This window comes from Erythrolamprus reginae, chromosome 4, assembly GCF_031021105.1.
Source record: "Erythrolamprus reginae isolate rEryReg1 chromosome 4, rEryReg1.hap1, whole genome shotgun sequence".
Taxonomy (NCBI): domain Eukaryota; kingdom Metazoa; phylum Chordata; class Lepidosauria; order Squamata; family Dipsadidae; genus Erythrolamprus; species Erythrolamprus reginae.
Genome location: NC_091953.1, coordinates 93,380,979 through 93,403,364, shown reverse-complemented (window position 1 = coordinate 93,403,364; position 22,386 = coordinate 93,380,979). Strand labels below are relative to the sequence as shown.

Below are 22,386 nucleotides of genomic sequence, written 5' to 3'. Positions count from 1 at the left end.
ATCTTTCTCCGGAGAAAGAATGGAGGGATGAGGAGCAGTGTACTGAAGCAAACCCTTGTTCTGTGGACACCTGCTTAATTTTGACATCCGTGAATGGTGTGTTAAATTTATATTTATCGATAAAGAAATAAAGGGAGACGACTATAGATCTATTTGAGCTACAGTATTTCAGCAAGCCATATTCTTCTGGGATTCAAATTTGGGATGCTTACATATTAGATAGATGTATTAACCTATAAGCCACAAGCTTTATTAGCCTTGTTGGTGATACTAGGGGAGAGATTAAGTGTTTTTTTTATTAGGGCAACCTGATCTACCCAAATATGGGATGGAGCATAGTGCAGAAAGTGGAAGCAGCATGCTCTGCTCTGTCCCATATTTGGGTAGACCAGATTGTCCTGATTTTAAAAAACCCAGCCATTTAATTCATGAATGGAGCAAGTGTTGGGAGATTTGTCTCATTAGAAGCAGGGAAGTTGAATGTAGACATGTTCTTTCCTTCTATGTATGAAAGATGCTCGAAGGGTATCTTACGTCTCATTCTATAAGACAGTGTTTCCCAACCTTGGCAACTTGAAGAGATCGGGACTTCAACTCCCAGAATTCCCCAGCCAGCATTTGCTGGCTGGGGAATTCTGGGAGTTGAAGTCCAGATCTCTTTGCTGGCTGGGGAATTCTGGGAGTTGAAGTCCAGATCTCTTTAAGTTGCCAAGGTTGGGAAACACTGCTATAAGATATGAGTAAAATAGAGCTATAGCTACATCAAAAATAGAAAACAAACAAAAAAAGTAATCAAAAAAATATTAATGTGCAGAAATGGACAGATTAATACTTACAATTAAGGAAAAAGAAGGAACTGAATATTTCTTGATATGGGACTTATTTTACCAATGGTTAGATAATAAAAACAGAAATATGGGGATATAAAAAGGACTAATGTTATAAAGGAAATTTGTTAAAGTAGACAAGTAAAATATTATCATTATTATAGAATTAATATTATTGTGGTGAATACTACCGTAAACATTTTGATTATGATTTCCTAAAAATAATTGTACCCAGACAATACACTGTTTGATTGAAATTGAACTTTTACATGTTATATAAATTAAACAAATAATTGAAAACAATAGAAAATGAACAGAATTAAAATCTATATTTTTCACCAAAAGAATCAGCAGGCTGGTTACTAACATTCAATAGATGCAACAATGAAAATAAAATAAAAATATTTTGCTAAGACCGATTACTAAAGTCATGGCTTCAATGCGAAATGACTCAGGGATAGCCTCACAAGGGCCAAATATGGTATATCCACCTTTATCTTGTTTGTTGGTTGTGTAATTTTTTTTCATCAGGCTACACTTGCTTGACTTGTTGTGAAAGATTTACACTGTGTAATTACCATAATCGCAAAGGATTTTTTCTTCCACATTCCACTACTACTAAACTAGGATTATCAATGTGAAAATGGGATAAAACATCCGGGTTTCCTTCAGCTATGAACATTCAGTTACCCAGACAAAACCTTTTAACTGTTCTTGGTAATGTAATAAGAAAATAAACTGTACAAATATTAATTTAAAAGAAGCTTTATAGATCTTTTGTGAATGTTGTGGCTTCTTTTTGAACTACAGTGGTACCTCATCTTACGAACGCCTCTTCTAACGAACCTTTCGAGATACGAACCCGGTGTTCACGATTTTTTTGCCTCTTCTTCCGAACTATTTTCACCTTACGAACCCAAGCCGCTGCTGCTGGGATGAAGGGGTTTCTTTTCCCCCCCTTTTTTGAAGAAAGAAAAGGGGGGGGCGGCTTGGAGGGGGAAAGAGTTTGCATTTAAAAAAGTAGGAGAACAGCGTGCTTGCACAGGCACTGAAAGGGTGTCTTTTGAAGAAAGAAAAAGGAGGGCGCCCCCCTTGCCTTTCTTCCTTCCCACTCACCCTTTAGCCTAGCCTTGCTTCTTCCACCCGCCCCCTTTAGCTGCTCCTCCCTGCCCTCTGTTCGCCTCCCTTCTAAAGTTTGGGATTTTCCTGAAGGATTTGGATGCATTATTTGCTTTTCCATTGATTCCTATGGGAAACATTGTTTCGTCTTACGAACTTTTCACCTTACGAACCTCCTCCTGGAACCAATTAAGTTCGTATCATGAGGTACCACTCTACAATGAATTCATTGCCTCTCACTAAAACAGCCTTTCTTTTTATGAAAAAAAGTGTGGTGTTTATATCAAATTTGAAGCACTTCTGAATCATTTTCAAACCGCGCACAGCCCTAGAAAAAATTATAGTCCATTTTTTATGGTGCTGAACTTATACCATTCCTTTAATTGAAAATATTTCAAAGGAAGATTTTTCTTAGAAAACAAAATTCATCTTGCCTATTATATGAACCCTGCACTGTTGGAATGAAATAGAATATTTAAGATTTGTACTCAACCAAAGAGAACAATTTGTAGAGAAGGAAGACTGAAAGCAGGCATGACATTGCCCTCATGTTTTCAAGACTATCTTTAAGATCCCGAGTAATACTTTTCTTTTAAGATTGAAAGTTTTTATTACAATCTTAAAGCCACCTACTGGAAGTAACACTGATTGAAGTTGCTTGCTGCAAATCAGAATTTGGGATTTGCTTTTGATCTACTCCTTGTCTCTTTGACAGATTGATTATCCAGGGAATTGAGACAGAATCATTCAACAAAACAAATGGAAACCAGGAACTTATTACTAGCCAGCTGAAAACACTAATAGTTTTTTTCTTGGAAAGTGAGGTAAAATTTCCTGCAAAGACTACAAAGGAGAAACAGCTGAATAAAGACAACTAATACAATTAAGGGGCAAATGTGAAGGTTTGAGAGTAGGCGAATATTAACTGGGTTAATTTGCTATTAAACAAAGTGTGTTAGAAAGTACTGCCTCATATTGTTATTGCTAGTTTGGGATAATTGTAGTTATAGTGGAAGATTTGAAGAATACAGTGAATTATAATTTGTTTTGAGAAATATGCCTGAAGAAATCAAAGATTGAGTTAATAATAAACATCATTTATTGAAACTGTTGAAAGGCTAACTTTTCAAAAATATACATCAAAGATTGAGTTAATAATAAACATCATTTATTGAAACTGTTGAAAGGCTAACTTTTCAAAAATATACATTTGCTAAACAGCCAAGGCAGTACTTTTTTTTGTGTTAAGGAATGTGATAAATTATAATGTATTCAGACAACTAACTTGTCACATTAGTTGTTTCACTGTTATTAAGTTAAACTCCTGTTGAACATAAATGTCTACAATTTTAATGTGGGTATGGCTATTTTAAGACCTGCTTGTTTATACATTGGCAAAATATGCTTCTTTCTGAATGTATTCTAATCACTGGTGCTGAAATGATGAATGTTTAAAGAAGTATTTCTTATCTTTTAGCGTTGTTGTAGTACATTTAACGGCAAAATAATATGACAAGCTACAATCATAAAAGGGATATTCCTAGAGCCAAAGAGAAAATATATTGATAGATCAAATATTGGTGTCATGAAAGTTTCTACTTTTGAGGAGTATTGAAAACATACAGATTTCTGCTTGACTTTACTGCTTCCTAGGATTGTAATAGTAGCTTGTCCTTTTGGATTATTTCTTTTAGCTGCATAATCACGTCACATATCTTATAGACAGCCTGTGGGATTGGGCCGTAAGTTTATTGAAAGATTGGGAGTGTATGACAACTCTCTTACTGGAGGATGCCAGAGAATCTGAAAGTGGTAAGTGGACCATAAAGCTTAGTGCTTTCGTTGCTACCGTCTGGCTTTGAAAGGGGCAATCCAGAGTATCAGCAATATGAGCCCAGGTTGGATATGAGAATTTCAAGAGCAGGAAACCTTTGTCATAAAGAGACACTAGTTTAAAAGGCTGCATGCTCTGAAGACCTCCATTGAGCAGCTTAACCAATCTGATTTCTGTTTTATGTCACAGCAAAGAATGTATCACATTGCTGTTCCATGAATTCTGGAAAGCAACAAGAGGATTTGTTTGACTTAATGTGTTGTATACCATTATTGGTGATACCGTTCTGTGTATGTATTTTAATTTAATAAAATGTAGTGAAGCAGATTAAGGCTTTAAGGCTTACCTTGAAGTACGAAGCATCTATTTCCACAAAGGGCATGTCAATGATGATTAGTTTTATCTATCTTTTTTGATATTTTTTTTAGCATCTGTTGACCCCCTTAGATCTTTGTCTCTTATTTTAGTCTGTAAGGTAAGTTCTACCAACACAATCCAAAATAATTTATAGAGGAAAAGAAGTAGGCCTAGATAATTTATTTTAGTTACATCAAAACATCCCTAGGTTTAATATCTAAAGTTACTGTGGGCTTCCAGATTCTCAGAACTCTACTTCTTTCTGTGGGAGACTGAATAGATTCTCCGTTGTTTTGTTTACAGCACTGAGTGATGTCCAGGAGGGTGCCCTCATTGAAATAATCTTAGCGACTGTTCGACAAGCTGTTGAAGGTCCTCCCACAAGCAGGGGAGGAATCAAGAAAGTCAGTAGAGCTTTATTTATTTTTTACTTTGTTGGTAGCAAAAACCTTCTGCTTTATGTTGCCCTTAAACAGTGCCAGCAATTCAATTTTCTGCAGTGATAGAACCAAATGGTGGGTGGAGAGCAAATGTGTTATCTTGACTTTCCAATGCGGGGGAAAAAAAACATAGTTGCTCCCACAGAACCTAATATTCCTCTGTTAATCAAATGCATATAACAGCCCATCTCACTAAAAGAGACTTTAGGTCAGTGATGGAGAACCTTTGGCACACGTGACACAGGTGGCACGCAGAGCCATATCAGAGGGCCTATGTCAGCTTCAGTATGTATGCGCGCACTAGCCAGCTGATTTTTGGCATTGGGGAAAGTCGTTTCATCCTCTGGAGGCTTCAGGGAAACCTCCCTGAAGCCTCACAGTGCGAAAAACTGCCCAACGGGCAAACTGGAAGTTTTGAAAAATGGACTTCCGGTTTGCCTGTTGTGTTGTTTTTCACATTCTGGGACTTCAGGAAGCTCCCCCAAAGCCTCTGGGTTGCAAAAAACAGCACAATGGGCAAAACAGAAGTCTGCTTTTGGAAATTTCCAGGTTGGCCGTTTGGCCATTTTTTCACTGTCCCAAGCTTCAGTGGGGCCTGTGCGCATGTGCGAGGATGGGGGGGTGTTGTGCGCATGTGCAGGGGCAGCACAGAGAGGTGCACATGCATGGGGGTAAGGGAATGGGTGTAGGCATGTGCACACGTATGTGCCCCTTTTTGATACGCGAACCAAAAAAGGTTCGCCATCACTGTTCTAGGTTGTGCATAACAATGAGACAAAATAACAGTGTAAAAAACCACACCTATAAAATATAAAAATCCATATTAATAAATATAATAAAAACCAAAGTTGCCAATCCTGGGCAATGAGAGAGATAAAATAACCACCACAACAATACAGCCATCTCAGCAAGTCTCTGGTACCCTATCAGATGGGATGGAGCTAATCTAATTTGGGGGGGAAATGTGTTCCATCAGGCAGGAGGCACGGCACACAAGGCACATCTTCTAGGATCCACCAAATGTAGATTTTTGGGTGATGGAACCTGCAACTTGTTTTATTTGTCAGATCTGATGATGCAGACTGATTATAACCAAGTATGGCTCAGTCCCATGCCATGAAGGACTTTAAAGATTAAAACCAGCACATTGAGTTGGACCCAGATGTCTCATAGAAGAGAGGTGACATGCACTGGTCTAGGAGAATGCTGCCCCATAATTACCTACTCTCCCTACATTCTAAAACATCTGGATATTTTTCAGGGGTAGCCCCAGGTTAAGCACAGTGCAGCAGTCCAATCTAGAGGTGATTGGGTTGTTAGTGATTGTAGGCAGGGCTGCTGATCAGAAAAGGGTAGAACTGGTGCCCAAGACAAAGCTGCAAATCCCCTCAAATCCACAATTGCCAGCTTTTCATCGAACAGAAGTCATAAGGCTAGAACAAACCACAGATTGTGCATTGGCTCTGTCTGGGGCAATACAGCACCACCCAGCACTAAAATTGGCATAGTCCTGGAACAAATGGGTTTATTACTCCCCATTGGAGCTAATCCAGAAGAATACCAAAGTTGATGGTGTCAAAAGAGGTCAAGGAGATCAAGGTTGGATACCCCCAGCCTCATTCTGCCCATAGTAGTGGTCATCCAAAATCATGACCAATGCCATATGAGGATTGTTGTAGAATAGTCCTTCACTTTGTAGTTGAAAAAAAAGTAATATTAAATGCTTACTCAAAGGGTTGTGTCTTATCCAAGAATTTGTGGGAATAGGGAATGCATTCCTTATTCAAGACTGGTGCATAACTTAACAGTGGACTTGCATTTGTAGCTCCTGCTCAAAGAGCAAATGCCTGTTTTGTCCAAGAGAGTCTTTACTCAGTTGTATTCTTTCAGGGACTAGGTTACTCCTTCAGTCAGTCTAACTTTCTGCTCATCTCACAGATGGATTATTATAATACAGTCTATATGGGGCTGACTTGAAGACTATTTGGAAGCTATAGCTGGCCCATAATACATTTGTGTGTTGGATGTGCCTACTTAGAACTGTGTGGCATCATGACGCTACAAGCTACACTAGTTGTTTTCCACATGGAATTTGAGGTGCTGATTATTACCTGTAAAGTCTTTTGGGCATAAGACATTTTTGCATGAGGAACTGGCTGTCTCTGTTCATCTGGTGAGATCAGGAAGAATGGACATGCTTTGGGTCCGATGTAATTAAGAATGTCAACTTTTCAAGAGCCAGGAAGGGTGCCTTTACTGCTATGATATCCCTCCAGATCTCTGTCCCCTCCCTGATCATGTCCCCCCCCCGAGTCCTTGGAGAGGGGCAGCATACAAATCCAATTAATAAATAAATGTTCACTAAGCTATTAATGACCTGGTGTTCTCCCAGGCTCTAGGTAGGGTGATGATTGAGTCCCTATTGGATAGGTACTTGGTTTGGTGAGAGTCAGGCAAGCCATACATTGTGCAAATAAATGAACAGCACTATATGTATTTCATGCACCTTTCAAAAATGCATTATGTTTTCAGAAGTGAGCAGGTCCAAGATCACATGGATCATTTTCTCCCCCACAAGTTATAAAAGGCAACATTACTCTAAAATATTTACGATTGGACTTAAGTTTAAGAAAAATATTCAAGTGTAATCAGTTTGGTTTGTTGATTTATCTTAATCATTAAATAATGACAATTATTTGTAATTATATGTATAATATATGGATGGTATTAGTTTTTTGAATTTGTTTTTAAAGTATTGTTTACCACATCTCTTAGATTTTTAAATCTTCCCTGGAGAACAGATTTTAAAAAATGAATAAGAAACTATTATTTTGTGAGAAAAAATAAATCTACCTCTGAAGTCCTATTGGCTGGGGATGTCGTCAAAAACAACGTAAAGGCACTAAGTTGGGAAAGATATTTTAGGGATTGGGAACATTTCCTAAATTTATAGGTTTCCTCCCTGCTTTGAACTTAATGGAATGCTTCCCAACTGGATGAAATCACAGTTTATTGTTATGTTTGGAATAATATGCGAGTTTAAGTGCATATGTTAAAACAGGAAACAAACCATGATCATGTTGCAACTGCAAATCACTCTGACCTTCTAAGATTTGTTTATTAACTACAAGTTCAAAGCAGTTCTATTTTGCTATTGGGACAGTTTATTTAACCATGATCTTAAAGAGTACCAACTTGTTGCTATTGAAAGAGTTGTGAGATATGCACAGCTTGTTCTTAGAACCTAGAAGTGCTGAACTCTTTCTAAGCCACTGATATGTTTGGAATGCCTAGAGGTTTCTTTATCTGTATTCTCTATTCCCTTGCTCAAACATGGATATATCTTAGAATAGAAAAAGGATTCAAAGCAGCTAACCTTCCTTTCATTACATAGCTATGCTCAAAAAAATAATAATAATAAGGATAATATTTTTAAAATAAATTAGCCACAGAATTCAAGCAATTTGATGCTTTTGTACCTAGTAATTTGCCACATACAATTTGAATCATGCAGCTCATTTCAATCATGAACAGTGGCATGATTATAATTACAACAAAGTGCTTTGTTTATAGATCTTGTCTACCAAAGAGAAGAAAATACAAATGGAAGATTGTGCTAAAATTACTGAACACTTTATTGTGGTGCTTCCTCGACTCTTGGCAAAGGTAACGTGCAGCTGTGCTTGTGAATGCATATTCAATAACTAATTTGAATTTCAGCAGCACACTAATATCCTGTTTTCCTTTGCAGTATTTACTAGATACAGAAAAAGTGACAAACCTTCTGCAGATCTCACAGTATTTCTATTTAGAGCGGTACAGTATTGGCTCATTCAATAAGGTGAATTCATTTTTACGAAAGATACAGAATTGTGAGAAATGTGACAAAAAAACTTTCATTGATCGATTCATTTTAACTACTGAAAAAAATGCCATTCTTATGTTTGCTTTCACCACCCTGCTAAAAAATTAAAGTGATGTCTAGGACATGGTTAGAAAACACAGCCTTTGCCGCAAAAGCATTTTCACTTGAAATAATTTGAAGGGTAATTTTTCAGACTGCAGATATGAAAGTTAAAACCCTTCTTGATTTATTCACCTTTTATTTCTGTATATCTAACTATACTAGATGCTCTGCAAGGCTTGATGATAAACTGATTTCTGAATTAGAGCTTATATTTCTTATTTTATACTATTTGAGGGATTTATGGCTAAACAAATATGCTCCTAAATTCAAATTAAGCTCAGTACTAGTGCAAACTACACTTGTTTACTGCTTAGGATATTTATAATTCTTTTTTTTTGCAGAACCTCGATGATTTATTGAGAGAGGTGAAAGCTATTGTAATGATACACTCCAACACTAATATCCTAGAGACCTGTTCCAGGCTATACAGTATTCTTTCCCGAGAAGAACTTACCATTCATAATCAAGTGGCTTTTGCAAGAGCTGAACTGACGAATGAATTGGTGGAGAAACTAGATCAACAACTAATCATTTTTTGGCATAAGGTAAATATGAGCTTTTTTATTTAATCAGAAGCAAAAATTAGATACCTGAAACAAAATAAAGATTTCCCCCCTAAAATGTTAAATACACTTTTTTTATGTTGGAGAGATCTGAGGCATAAAAGCAAGTGCCATCTTCATATATGATTAATTTACAAACTGAGGAAAGAATATCTATTAAACTATGTCAATAGATAAAAGGTTTTGTCTTTTCCAGTCGTGTCCGACTCTAGGGATGGTGTTTGTCTCTGTTTCTAAGCCAAGAGAGCCAGCATTGTCTGAAGAAAGTTCCATGATCATGTGATCAGCATGACTAGACAATGAGGCACATGGAATGTTGTTATCCTCCCACTGAAGTGGTACCTATTTGTCTACTCTCATTTGTATGCCTTCAAACTGCTAGGTGGGCAGGAGCTGCAGCAAGAATGGGAACTCACCCCATTGCTTGGCGCCTGGATGTTGAACCTAGGCTGTCAGCTTTCCAGCTGACGAACTCAGCGTCTTTAACTGCTGAGTCATTGCACTTCCTATATGTCAATAGAAAGTGAAGATTATCTAATATTTTATACATATGATCGTTTGCCAGTCACAATACTGATATTCTTTCCCCTTCTGTAGTTTATTTATTTATTTCATTTCTAGGCTGCCTTTCTCCCGAGACTCAGGGCGGCTTACAATATAATAATACAGAACAATAGGAGAAATCAAAGTTAGTTAAAACCTAATAACATCCCAAAACTTTAAACATTATAATGAGTGCATCACATACAACTCAATCACATTTCCACCAATCAAAGAGTAAAAAGAGCAGAGTGACCAAGCTGAACAGCCCCAAGCATGCTGGCATAAGTACGTTTTTGAGCTTTTCTGGAAGGCCAGAAGAATGGGAACTGTGCAAATCTCCGAAGGGAGTTGATTCCAGAGGGCAGGGGCTGCCACACAGAAAGCTCTTCCTCTAGGGCCCACCAACTGGTATTGTCTGGCTGACGGGATCTGGAGAAGGCCAACTCTGTGGGCCCTGACCGGTCAATGGGATACGTGAGGCAAGAGACGGATGTGTAGGTAATCTGGTCCTAAGCCATGTAGGGCTTTAAAGTTCAACGCCAACACTTTGAATTGTGTTTGGAAATTAGTAGGTAACCAATGCAGCATGCAGAGTAATGGCGACACATGGGCATATTTAGGAAGGCCAATGACAACTCGCGCGGCTGTATTTTGAACCAATTGCAGTCTCCAGACATTCTTCAAAGGTAGCCCCATGTAGAGACCATTGTAGTAGTTGATCCTCGAGGTGATGAGGACACGAGTGACTGCTATGAGGATAACTGAGACAACCCATGAAGGAATTAGCTACTTTTATTATTGCTACCTCTGAATTAGTAAAGATATCTGTGTTGCACATGTTAAGGCAAGTCTGTAGTTCATTTGATTATATATTTCAGTGGAAAAAAATAATGTTAGAATTTGTGTAATGTGTGAATATTCTTGCCAAAGTTTACTTTAAAAAAAAGATTTTATTTAAGACTTTCCTACTCTTTTTGAAAGAAATAGTTCGTTGTTACATAACAAAATAAAATCATATTATATAAATATAAAATAGTGTGAAAGCACATTAACTCAGCTAAAACCCTTATGAACCACTTCTTCTCCTTCGTGCTAAAAATAAGAATAAAATGGAAGAACGGATTTATCTTTATTTAATTTTGAAGAAGTTATACTTTATTATTGGATTATTTTAAAGCCTGTATTTTGTTGATTGCCTACTGAGATCTACTAGAAAAGATTAAAAGAGGAATTAATTGAAATAAAACAGATCCTGTTTCATATTGTGGCTCATTAGAACATTCTCTTGCATCAGTTTTAAAGTTTTGTTGGACGTGTAAATTGCTGGCTGAAAATATTTGTAAGATGTTTTAAATGCTAAATATGGCTTTTCCATTTCTATACATTGGGGGAGGGGAATACAAAAATACTTGAAAAGGTTTTAGTTAGTTCTAAGAATATAAGAGCAGCTGTTGGAAATATGAATAGCTTGCAGACTTAGTTCAACAACAGTTGATCAACTGTGCCATGACTAACAGATGACATTCCACTGGGTAAGAGTTCATCCTGATAGCTTTTAAAAAAAATTATTAGGCAAAATCAAACACCATGTTTATTTTGGCTGTAGATAATAAAGAATAATACATTTTGCATTGGACTTGCCGTTTATACAGTGAGGCCAGCAAACATTTGCATTGTACATTTTAGTTCTATAATCTGATCACATAATAATTTTGGAATTGCAGTTAACAAAGAAAACCCACTCAGAGTCCGTTTTGGAGTGAGCGGCATATAAATGCAGCAAGCAAACAAATAAATAAAACAGATAAAAGATTTATAAATAATTTCAAAATTAGGAGAATTAACTAAATTTGTTTAATTTTAACTTCTAGTTCTTCAAATTTGCTGCATCTTGCTAATGAGGGCATTTTTCTTAAAGAGATCTAGCATTTTTGCCATTCACAGGCTCCAGAACCTTTCCTGAGGCCTGAGGAGGGCAAAAAATGGCACAATGGGCCTACCAGAAGTTCATTTTCAAACTTCCGGTAGGCCATTGGGCCCGTTTTTCGCCATCCATAGGCTCTGGAAGCTTTCCTGTGGCTGGGTGAGGGCAAAAAAATGGCCCAACAGGCATACTGGAAGTCTGGAAGCTTCATTGAGGTTTGCGCTCATGCAGGGGGCGGTGTGTGTGTGTGTTGTGCATGCATGTGCGAGGGGAAGGTGTTGCATTATGGATGAGGGCACTTGCACACATGATATCGCACACACACACATCCTTTTGGCACCTGAGCAAAAAAAAGGTTCGCCATCACAGGCCTAGATAATGGATTGATAAACAAAATCAGCTCAGAGGAGGAGTGGGAGTGGAAAAAGGGTCTCAGAAGGCAACTCCCTGGTTCTCTGGACAGTAAGGACGGGAAGGAGGATGTTTCGGACTTGCAATTTTCTGTTACTGTAACCATACAAAAAAAATGTCACTATAATGGAATTAGAGACAAATCATGGCATAGTGCAAAGATGTCTGACTGCCTTCACAGTGTCTATTGCTTATATACAGTTTTCCAAGCAGCCAAAGGTAGAAAGAAGCAACAGTATTTTCATTGGTGAATTCTCTCCCACCAATCCTCAAGAATATTCTATTGAGAGATCATGTACCAGCCAGAGATACTGTCTTAGATCATTCTGGCTATGTGAACTGGATGATCTCATGTAGGCATGAGGGGCCCGTTTAAGGTAGGCAATATTCTGACGCACACCATTCACCTGGCCCTCATCCCTACATCGCTACACATGATTTTTGTTTCTGTCTGGATTACCCTGAAGGCCTGACTTTATTAGTACTATTACAATTTCTCCCCTTTTTAAGAATTGCTCTGTTTTTTAGAATATCCTCCCTTTCAGTTCTGCTAAGGCAACTTGCATGTAACATCAACAGTGATTGAAATGAAAATAATTGGAAGGGGACTGTACATAGCGCTGGAGCATGGAGCATGGATATGGGCATTTGAGAGAAGAGGAGACAAGGATACAGTTAGTCTCTTTCAGCTCTTAAGATATTTAACATTTTGTTCAAATGTTAAATAGCTGCAAGCAATAGAAAGACATTTATGGCAAGCATCCAACGGGCACAGGCTATTAGCTATTCATGCACTGCTCATCCATTTCTATCCTTTCTGCATATGATTCTAGGAAGACAGTGTTTCTGCAGAAGAAGAAGAAGGAATTCAGCATCTGACGTCCTCTTTGAGACAATTAGCGGCTTTTCATAAGTGAGATTTTTTTTAAATTCCAATCGCTCATTTCACATTATGATGCTGTGTAATCAAGTATAGTTAGAATTAGATGCTTTGCCTACACAATCCAAGAGAAAGCACCAAGTTGAAGCTAGTGGTCTGAACTCCTTCTCTAATTCAGGACATCCCCTCTGGAATGAACAAGGATGAAAAATTTCAGTCTCCTTTCCCCCCTTTTGGTTTTGAATTGGGAGGGTGAAAGGGTGTGGGAAGAAATGAATGTTTAAAACCCATCACAATGTTTAAAATTACTTCAGTTCTTTTAAATGGCTCGTCTTCTGAGAAAAAGGATCTAATAAGGGTGGCCTGGGAAGCCATTGAAACCACAAATATTAGGCCTCATGAGGTTTTTGGGGAACAACCAATCTCTCATATAGCAGTCCATAGGAGTACGGTGATCCAGAATCAAGTATCAAAAAGATGAAAGAAGAAAATGCATAGTGCAATGAGGAAGAATTATTTAAGACTAATGGGGTATTTGAAAATAGCTCAGGTGTGATTTGCTGTCACTAGAGCAGTGTTTCCCAACCTTGGCAACTTGACGATATTTGGACTTCAACTCCCAGAATTCCCCAGCCAGCATTTGCTGGCTGGGGAATTCTGGGAGTTGAAGTCCAAATACAGTGTTTCCTCAATTTTCGCGGGTTCGAACTTTGCGAAAAGTCTATACCACGGTTTTTCAAAAATATTAATTAAAAAATACTTCGCGGTTTCCCCCTCATACCATGTTTTTTCCCACCCGATGACGTCATATGTCATCGTCAAACATTTGTCCGCCTTTAAGAAATGTTTTTTTTAATAAACTTTAATAAATAAACATGGTGAGTAATAATCGAATAAACATGGTGAGTAATAATCGAAATGGTTGCTAAGGGAATGGGAAATCGCAATTTAGGGGTTTAAAGTATTAAGGGAAGGCTTGTGATACTGCTCATAGCCAAAAATAGTGTACTTTACTTCTGCATCTCTACTTTGCGGAAATTCAACTTTCGCGGGTGGTCTCGGAACGCATCCCCTGCGAAAAGTGAGGGAACACTGTATCTTCAAGTTGCCAAGGTTGGGAAACACTGCACTCGGGAGCTCTGGTTTTTAGATTTTCATACCATATGTTGAAATTCAGACTAAAGAGTGGAGACTAATGAAAAGTTCTTCATTAAAAGCTTTTCTTCTGCAAATTTGTCATATGTTCTTTTCATGGTCCTTTGGCCTACTTTTTGGCTTGAGCCTTCGGAGACATGGCATCCATTTTCTCCCTTTCAGAGCACTGGAAAACTGGGCCAAACATTTTTCCCCCTCTACTTTGGTGATCTCTTCACATGCTATGAGTGATCCCTAGACAAAACACAAGGAGAAAGGAGAGAGTGCAGCCCCCTGGTTCAAATGTTGGTGTTACAAATTAAAATTGCTTTTCAATACGCAAAGAGTTTATGTGAAAAATGTCAAAGGTTTCAAAATTCTGTGCCCCATCCATGCATTAAATTATGAGTGCTCTTTGGATAAATTTAATTTTTTTTAAAAAAATGTCCTGTTGAGTATTTCAGTTCTTAGATGGTATGTTAGATATTCTCAATACAATGCATTAACTTATTCTAATACAAAATTTTGGTAACAAAAATATTTTAGCAGAAGTTAAATCAAATATATATATATGTAATTGCTTGAAATCAAGAGAGATCTTGATTTTCTATAAATGGTACTGATTAAATAAATTACTTCCATTTACTCCCCTGAGAGAAATAATTTATTTTAAAAAAAGCTAATTTAATCTATATTGTGTTTTCAATATCGCTAGCCTGGGAAATTCTGGAGAGTTTTTGCAGATAAAATTAAGTGAATGTAAAACAGACATGTCAATAGGAACATAATATCCAAAATGAACTTGTTCAGACTCTTTGAAAGTATTTTGGTTTATGTTTTATTTCTTTGTGGATTATGTAGTGCCCATGACCTCACCAAATGGAACCTGTATGACAAGATATATAAACTACTTGTTTCTGACTTGGAACAGAGACCTTTACCTGTTCAGGTAATTTTAACTGAGCATTGAATATGTTCTCTCCCAAATATATTTCTTGTTTGAACATCCATATTACATTTGAACACATTTATTCATCCATCCATCCGTTTGTTTGTTTGTTTGTTTGTTTGTTTGTTTGTTTATTTATTTATTTAATTAATAAATATGCCACCCCTCTCTGAGGACTCGGGGTGGCTTACAACATATAAAAGAAAACAATACCAATATCCGAAATCCAATTAATTTAGACTAGCTAATCTAAAAACCCCAGTTACTTAATTCCCATTCAAACAACAAACATATATTGCATTCCTCGGCCAGGGGCTAGAGTCTTATGGCCCTAAGCCTGGCGGCAAAGATGAGTGTTCAGATTCTTGCAAAAGGCTAGGAGGGTGGGGGCAGTGCAAATCTCTGGGGGGAGCCCCCACAGAGAAGGCTCTTTCCCTAGGTCCCGCCAAGCGACATTGTCTAGTTGATGGGACCTGGGGAAGGCCGACTCTGGGGGACCTAACCGGTCGCTGGGACTCATGCGGCAGGATGCAGTCCCACAAGTAATCTGGTCTGATGCCATGTAGGGCTTTATTCTTCCTTTTATTAGACTGAATTTCAGCTGATATGAAATTAATTAATTTGCCAAAACAAATTCTAAATTCAGTGATTTAGCCTGTATTATTCATGGTAATCTGCAGCGAAAACATTAGATTTATTATAATAATACAGGATTTTGTGGTCTCTTTGATAGGACATATTTAAATTATGCTTATGCTTTTGCTTGATTGTCTCTTTTGCAGATTCTTTTGCCTTCTTTACAGTGTGCTTATTTTGCACTACTTTGGCAGCTCCCTTCAATGGCAGAGTCTCCGTCTTCCAAGGTTAGGCTCATAACAATAATAAGAAATCATTTACCAAGATTTTTGTTTACATGTCTATCTTAGTCAGCTTAGATCAGGGATGACCAACCTGCGACCCTGGACAGCTAATAATACAGCCTCACAAGATTGTAAACTTTTAGTATTATTTTGTGATTTATATACATTAACAACTGTGCTTTTCACTGTATAAAACACATTCCCCCTAAAAAAGGTAGGTGGAAATGTCTGTGCATCTTATAGAGTGAATGTTGTCGAAGCCCCACTCCTTGCCAGCCCCCACCCTTTGGTCTCTGCCTCCCAGCAATTTGCCTCCTTGCAGCAAACAGCCTGGCCAATTTCAGTACAGCCTGATTTAGCATGAGCAGCTGATTGGTGTTTGGATCTGTCTCCCGCAATACTGCCGATCAGTTGTTTCATGCTGCGGGGCCAAAAACAGGACACATGGAGGCCAAAAATGGGGTACAGGGAGGCAGTGATAGGTGGCGCTGGTAGTGATTGGTGGTGGTGGCGATCTGGGAGGCCGATCCAGCCTCCAATCAGCTGCTTGTGCTAAATCAGGCTGTACTGAAATTGGCCAGGCTGTTTGCTGCAAGGAGGCAAATTGCTGGAAACCAGAGGCAGATTCCTCCCCTCCTTACTTTCCTCCCCAAAAGTTAGGTTCCTCCTACAGTCTGGAACTTCTTATAGTCTGAAAAATATGGTATATTCTATTTTATATGATGCCTGAGACAATTCCCCTTCACTCATTGAGGCCCAGAGTGGATACCCATGATTTAGAGTGATAATAATATTCAAACTCATACTTCTAACACAGACATTTTTGTACAAAATATACTCTATCTCACTTTTTCCTTACTAATTCAATGGAATGATGTTCAATGTATAATATCAGAGCTGATCTTAATTTGGAGGGGTGTACAGGTTTAGGTATAGATTATTATTATTTTATTGGATTTGTATGCCGCCCCTCTCTGCAGACTCTGCAGATTCATAACCTATGAATTATGAAATCAGTGTAACATTGATAAGATCACGGTATTTTTTGATTGTGTATATACTGGCTGCAAGCTGTGAAAAGTCATGCCAGGTTTGCTTTTTTATATAATCTGTATAATTATTTTTTTTAAAGTATGTAATTTTGGGATATACTATATTTTTCGGAGTACAAGACGCACTGGTGTATAATATGCAGCTTAGTTTTTGAGGACGAAAATAGGGGGGGGGGGAATCTGCTTACCAGGTATTCATCTGGTCAGCATCCTTAGTCTGGTCAGCTTCAGCTCATTATTTTATCCCCTGGTTAGGGCTTAAAAAAACATATTCAGAATTAGTAACAATGAAAAAACCTGCAAGCCATTAAGAGCTGGGAAGATCGTTAGCACCTCGTTAGGGCTGGAAAAAAACTTATTTGAAGCAAGTAGCGATGAAAAAAAGCCTGCAAAGACTTATGGCTGGAAGAACATTCTTTGCAGAGAGTAACAATGAAAAAGCCTACAAACCAGTAACAGCTGGGAGATCATTAGCATCTTTTTAGAGCTGAAAAAATAGCTTTGAAAAGTTCAATTCAGAGTATAAGATGCACCCAAATTTTCAGCTTCTTTTAGGGAGGAAAGGTGTGTCTTATACTCCAAAAAATATGGTACATTTTTAATTTCTTGATTTAGTGTTTGCTCTTACTGTTATAAACTGCTTTAGTTTGCAACATGTATGTCCAATAGATGGAGTATCCAGTCTGTAGAGGTATAATGGAAAGAGCAAGGAAATCCCATTAAAGGCTTGCTTTATATTTGTTCAGTTTCTTTCATGTGTCTTTTTATGATATTAATAAAATTGAACAGGTCCAAAGATGGGCTACAAAAATGGTGGAAGGTCTTAAGAGTAAAACTTATCAGGAAAGATTTAATGAACTCAATCTGTATAGTCTTGAGGACAGAAGCGAAAGGAGGGACATGGTTGAAACATTTAAATATGTTAAAGGGTTAAATAAGGTTCAGGAGGGAAGTGTTTTTAATAGGAAAGTGAACACAAGAACAAGGGGGGCACAATCTGAAGTTAGTTGGGGGAAAGATCAGAAGCAACGTGAGAAAATATTTTACTGAAAGAGTAGTAGATGCTTGGAACAAAGTTTCAGCAGATGTGGTTGGTAAATCCACAGTAACTGAATTTAAACATGCCTGGGATAAACATATATCCATCCTAAGATAAAATACAGGAAATAGTATAAGGGCAGACTAGATGGACCATGAGGACTTTTTCTGTAGTCAATCTTCTATGCTTCTATGTTTCTAAGGGATTGTATCCAAAACGATTAAATATATTGCAAGTGTTTGTAATATTTTTAAATAAATTACAGATACTTAGTATGGATACTTTGATTTTCCGAGGAGGTATATTAATGGGTGTAGGGAATTCTGTGGAAAATAACTAAAGTGGAACTTCTTGACTGGTTAGTTCCACAGTATGGTGGAGCAGTCTGGATTTTGTGACAGATTATTTGTACCATTCAAAACAATTTTGGAATGAAACTTTCAGAATATAAACAGGAAATGACATTAATCAGGATGCCTCTTTTTATTTCCAAGATTTCTCATAACCTATATCAACCCTTTAATTATCTGAAAAAAATATGTTTGAGCTTTTTTAACCCAGTAAAATTCAAAACTGAAATATTGAATAGTTCAGAGGGAATTCCCAGACATTGCTTTATAATCCACCTCTCAGAAACAAACTTGGCATTCTGATATTTAGTTGATGGTTTTGGTTAGCACTTCCCATTATGATTTGCCATAATGATGAGATTTCATGCAGATAAAAGTTACCATTTGGCAGGATAAAAGTGTCTAACAATGTCTTCAACCTGATTGATTCTATATTTTGCATTTCTATTTCTGTTCGTTTAAGTATTCAAAACTGAGAACTATCAGGCTGAACTCATTGTTCTTGGTGAAAAGTGTACTTACTATTGTCACTGAGATAGGACATCTTGTTGTCTTGGAAACAACTGATAATAAGTCATTTAAATTTAAACCTACTTGCATGGAGATAAGTCCTCTTGATTTAGGAAATTCATAATACTTGGAAAAATAGCTTTTTCTTCCATAGTTTTGCTAATGTAACAGGAAAAGACACCATGGTTATTTTTTGGTGTGAAAAGTGACCATATAATCCACTAACTTGCTGGGTTGGAAATGGTTCACCATTTCAAAAATGTATCACTGAATATGGGAGAGTCATATGGCTCTGGTAATTTCACTACAAATAAATTTAGGATCAAACTATCAGGAGCATTTGAGAGATTTACATTGATATTTTAGAATTTGAGTGAGGTCTGGGAGATCTGAGGGTTGTAAAAAGAGGTTCCCTAAGTAAAGAGAATTTTTCCTATCTGAACAATCCTCTGAAACCGCCATGTTTTATTCCCATGGTGTCAATAAATGTAGGGTTGAAATCTCAAGCTTGTGGGCAGCATATACTTCTAACGTAAGGAAAACCAGATGTCTTATTTGCAATAATCTTTGCCAAGGTGTGCATTTCGAACTATCTACTGGAACAATGCCTGGCTTTCAGCTTTGTGCACCAAGAAAAGTCAAATAAAACTTGAGCTTTTCCTAAATTTATCACATCTAATATGGTGAGAGTATAATAATAATAATAACAATAATATTTAACTACAAAACAGAAAAATATTATTTTGGTTTCTATTTTTTAAAGGAAAATTTGTTTCTTTTGAGGACACATTTGAGGCAATACTGCAATATTTGCACAAACTACCTCAGCCACTGTAACAGAGACCTACGTGAAAAGGTAATTGTTGTAAAAACATGGTTTCTTTAAAAATTTGAAGCATGCCCTGAATTAATGACAGTAGGATTAAGTTCACATACCTAAAAAACTATATCTCCACTCCTAGTTTTGGAGTATCTCCATCTATATTAAAGTCTTTAGAAAACTGGGAAGATGTCTCATATTTATTTATTTGTTTGTTTGTTTGTTTGTTTTGTCCAATACACAATAATACACAATGAGGGTTATAGAGGATATAATCAGGTAGAATGTATTAAAGAGGGAATAGAGGAGAAAATAAAGGAGTAAAATATAACTATGAGAGACTAGCAAGAAAAGATATAGGTATAGAAGAGAAGATATAGCAGATATAGGAGAGACAATAGGACAGGGGACAGTAGGCACTCTGGTGCACTACTGTCTATGTACGCCTCTTATTGACCTCTTAGGAACTTGGAGAAGTCAACCGTGGATAGTCTAAGGGTAAAGTGTTGGGGGTTAGGAGATGATACTACAGAGTCCGGTAGTGAATTCCATGCTTCGGCAACTCGATAACCCTGGTGGGCTTAGTAGAGATGAAAGCATAGTTGGGAAGGGCTGCAATTTATCTTAGAATCAATATTCAACCTGATAATTCACAAAAAAAGAAAACCTAGAGAAAACCAGATAATTAGGAGATAATTCAAAAGGCACTCAAGATAATAAATAAGTCATAATCTAAGAAGTCAGTCAGAGGTAATTTTAGTTAGCTGGACTAGGAACATCAAGATGATGGATGGAGTTATGCAAAAGTGATATGTCCATAATTTAAATAAGAGTTCAGGTCTACCCAGAAGCACAGCAATTTCTGACTGGACAATTATTCCCAAGAACTTTATGAAACTTTTAAGGAGATTTTGTATGCAAATATCAACCATTCTGTAATTGTTGGGCTGAACCAATCATTCATTGGCTTTTAAAGTCTTTCTTAACTTCTATTTGCTTTTAACTGAAAAAACCACAATTGTGATTATGAAGTGAAGAATTGTAGGAAATATAGGTACCCTTAAACATCTTTATACAATGTTCTGTGATGTATTTTGATTAGACTATTGATTGTCTTTGATAGATGTTATTATTTATCCAAATTTGTAGTATGTTGAATATAAATTTATACAAACAATATGCATTGCTTAAAAAACCAGTGATTACAATTTCAATCTCAGTTTAGAAAGTTCACTTTGCATCTTAGTTGAAAAAGAAAGTCAGAATACTGTAATATTATATTAAGATGTGTAAGTCATTTTTTATGTTTGTACTTATAGGCTTTTATGATATTGTGTGATCTACTGTTAATTCTAAGTCATCAGGATTCAAACAATAATGATGCGGCTGGGTTACTGGAATATCTTCCCAGTACATCTCTTCAGACAAAAATGCTCTTATTTATTCGGGATCATGTTTTTGGAGAGGAAGAAGAAACCAAAGGTAACAATATGTTTCAGTAAATGCATTTTGCTCCTAATGCTTGCTTCTTTCACTTTGCATTCCATCATTCAGGATAAGAAGAGTTAGTAGATAGTTAAAAGTAGAGGTTAAAGTTTGTGAATCCTTTTGAAATGTTAATATTTCTGCATAAATATTATCTAAAATGTGATCTGCTTGCCACTCAAATCCTAAAGACTAGATGAAGAAAACACAATTAAACAAATGTCAAAAACATAGTTGTTCATTTGGAACAGGGGTGTCAAACTCATGTCACATTGTCATCACTTGACTTATTGCAACTTTTCCCCAATTCGCTAAACGGTGGGCATGGCCAGCATGTGTCCTCAGAGTGGGGTGGCATACAAATCTAATAAATTATTATTGTTGTTGTTGTTGTTGTTGTTCTTGTTATTGTTGTTGTTGTTGTTGTTATTATTATTATTATTATTATTATTATTATTATTATTATTTTTATGTGGCACATCCAGCCTACGGGATGTGGGTTTAACACCCCTGTTTTAGGATGGTTGCAACTTCTTGTAGTCACATGATTGCAATTTGTGATCTTCCTAGCCAACTTCCAACAAGCCAGCTTCCAACAAACAAAGTCAGTCGGGGAAGCCAGGTTCACTTAATGACCATGTGATTTTCTTAATCATGGTGATTTGGTTGACAACCATGATCAAATGGTTGTTAAATTAAGTCTGGTTGTGTGATGACTCACCACTTAGGAACTGAAATTCCAGTCCCAATTGTAACTCGAAGACTACTGGTAATAGCAAGAAAAGAACTAACGCTATGATGTCTGCAAAGAACATCTCTTATCTAAAAAGCAGAGAAATACTGTGGAATCTTTAATGCTTTCTGAGCTTGGTTGTTTATTTACGGGCAATTCATTACCTGACTAGATAACATCATCAGTATATACTGATGCAGTTTGCAAACAAATCATCAAGCTCAGAGAACACTAAGGATTCCACAGTTCAACCATCAGCTGCATATATTCACTTCTATTGGAAATACATTTAAGGGTGTGTGATTGTAATGGTTTAGAGAACTGATGAAATACTGGAGTTTCTCTTGTTTTTAAAATATATCATTCATTATCATTTTAGAATGAAACCTAATCAAACTCCTCTCTACAGATATGAGAGAAAGTGATGTGAAGGTAAAGGAAAACCAGAAGTTAGATGCTTTGTATTTAAAGCGATGCCTCCTTGCAGCTTACTGCAAATTGATTATCTGTAATGTTGTTGAAATAACAGCTGCTGCTGAAATCTATAAACATTATATGAAGGTAATGGCATATTCCCTTTGATGTCTTT

The 22,386-nt window shown here is 36.9% G+C and overlaps 1 protein-coding gene across 6 annotated transcripts in view; it reads left to right on the top strand.

Moving 5' to 3' along the window:
• LOC139166809 (cohesin subunit SA-2-like) overlaps window positions 1–22,386 on the top strand; it is a 75,962-nt gene that overhangs the window by 31,646 nt on the left and 21,930 nt on the right. For all 6 annotated transcript variants that reach the window (XR_011559048.1, XM_070750903.1, XM_070750902.1 and 3 more), the window contains 12 exons: window positions 2,662–2,770; window positions 3,641–3,758; window positions 4,441–4,541; window positions 8,151–8,243; window positions 8,329–8,418; window positions 8,886–9,089; window positions 12,819–12,898; window positions 14,861–14,948; window positions 15,731–15,811; window positions 19,523–19,615; window positions 20,899–21,061; window positions 22,207–22,358. Coding sequence is in view for 5 of the 6 variants with exons in the window: in XM_070750903.1 (XP_070607004.1) it covers window positions 2,662–2,770; window positions 3,641–3,758; window positions 4,441–4,541; window positions 8,151–8,243; window positions 8,329–8,418; window positions 8,886–9,089; window positions 12,819–12,898; window positions 14,861–14,948; window positions 15,731–15,811; window positions 19,523–19,615; window positions 20,899–21,061; window positions 22,207–22,358 (1,372 nt within the window). In the remaining variant the exon portion in view is untranslated. The remainder of the gene's footprint in view (window positions 1–2,661; window positions 2,771–3,640; window positions 3,759–4,440; window positions 4,542–8,150; window positions 8,244–8,328; window positions 8,419–8,885; window positions 9,090–12,818; window positions 12,899–14,860; window positions 14,949–15,730; window positions 15,812–19,522; window positions 19,616–20,898; window positions 21,062–22,206; window positions 22,359–22,386) is intronic.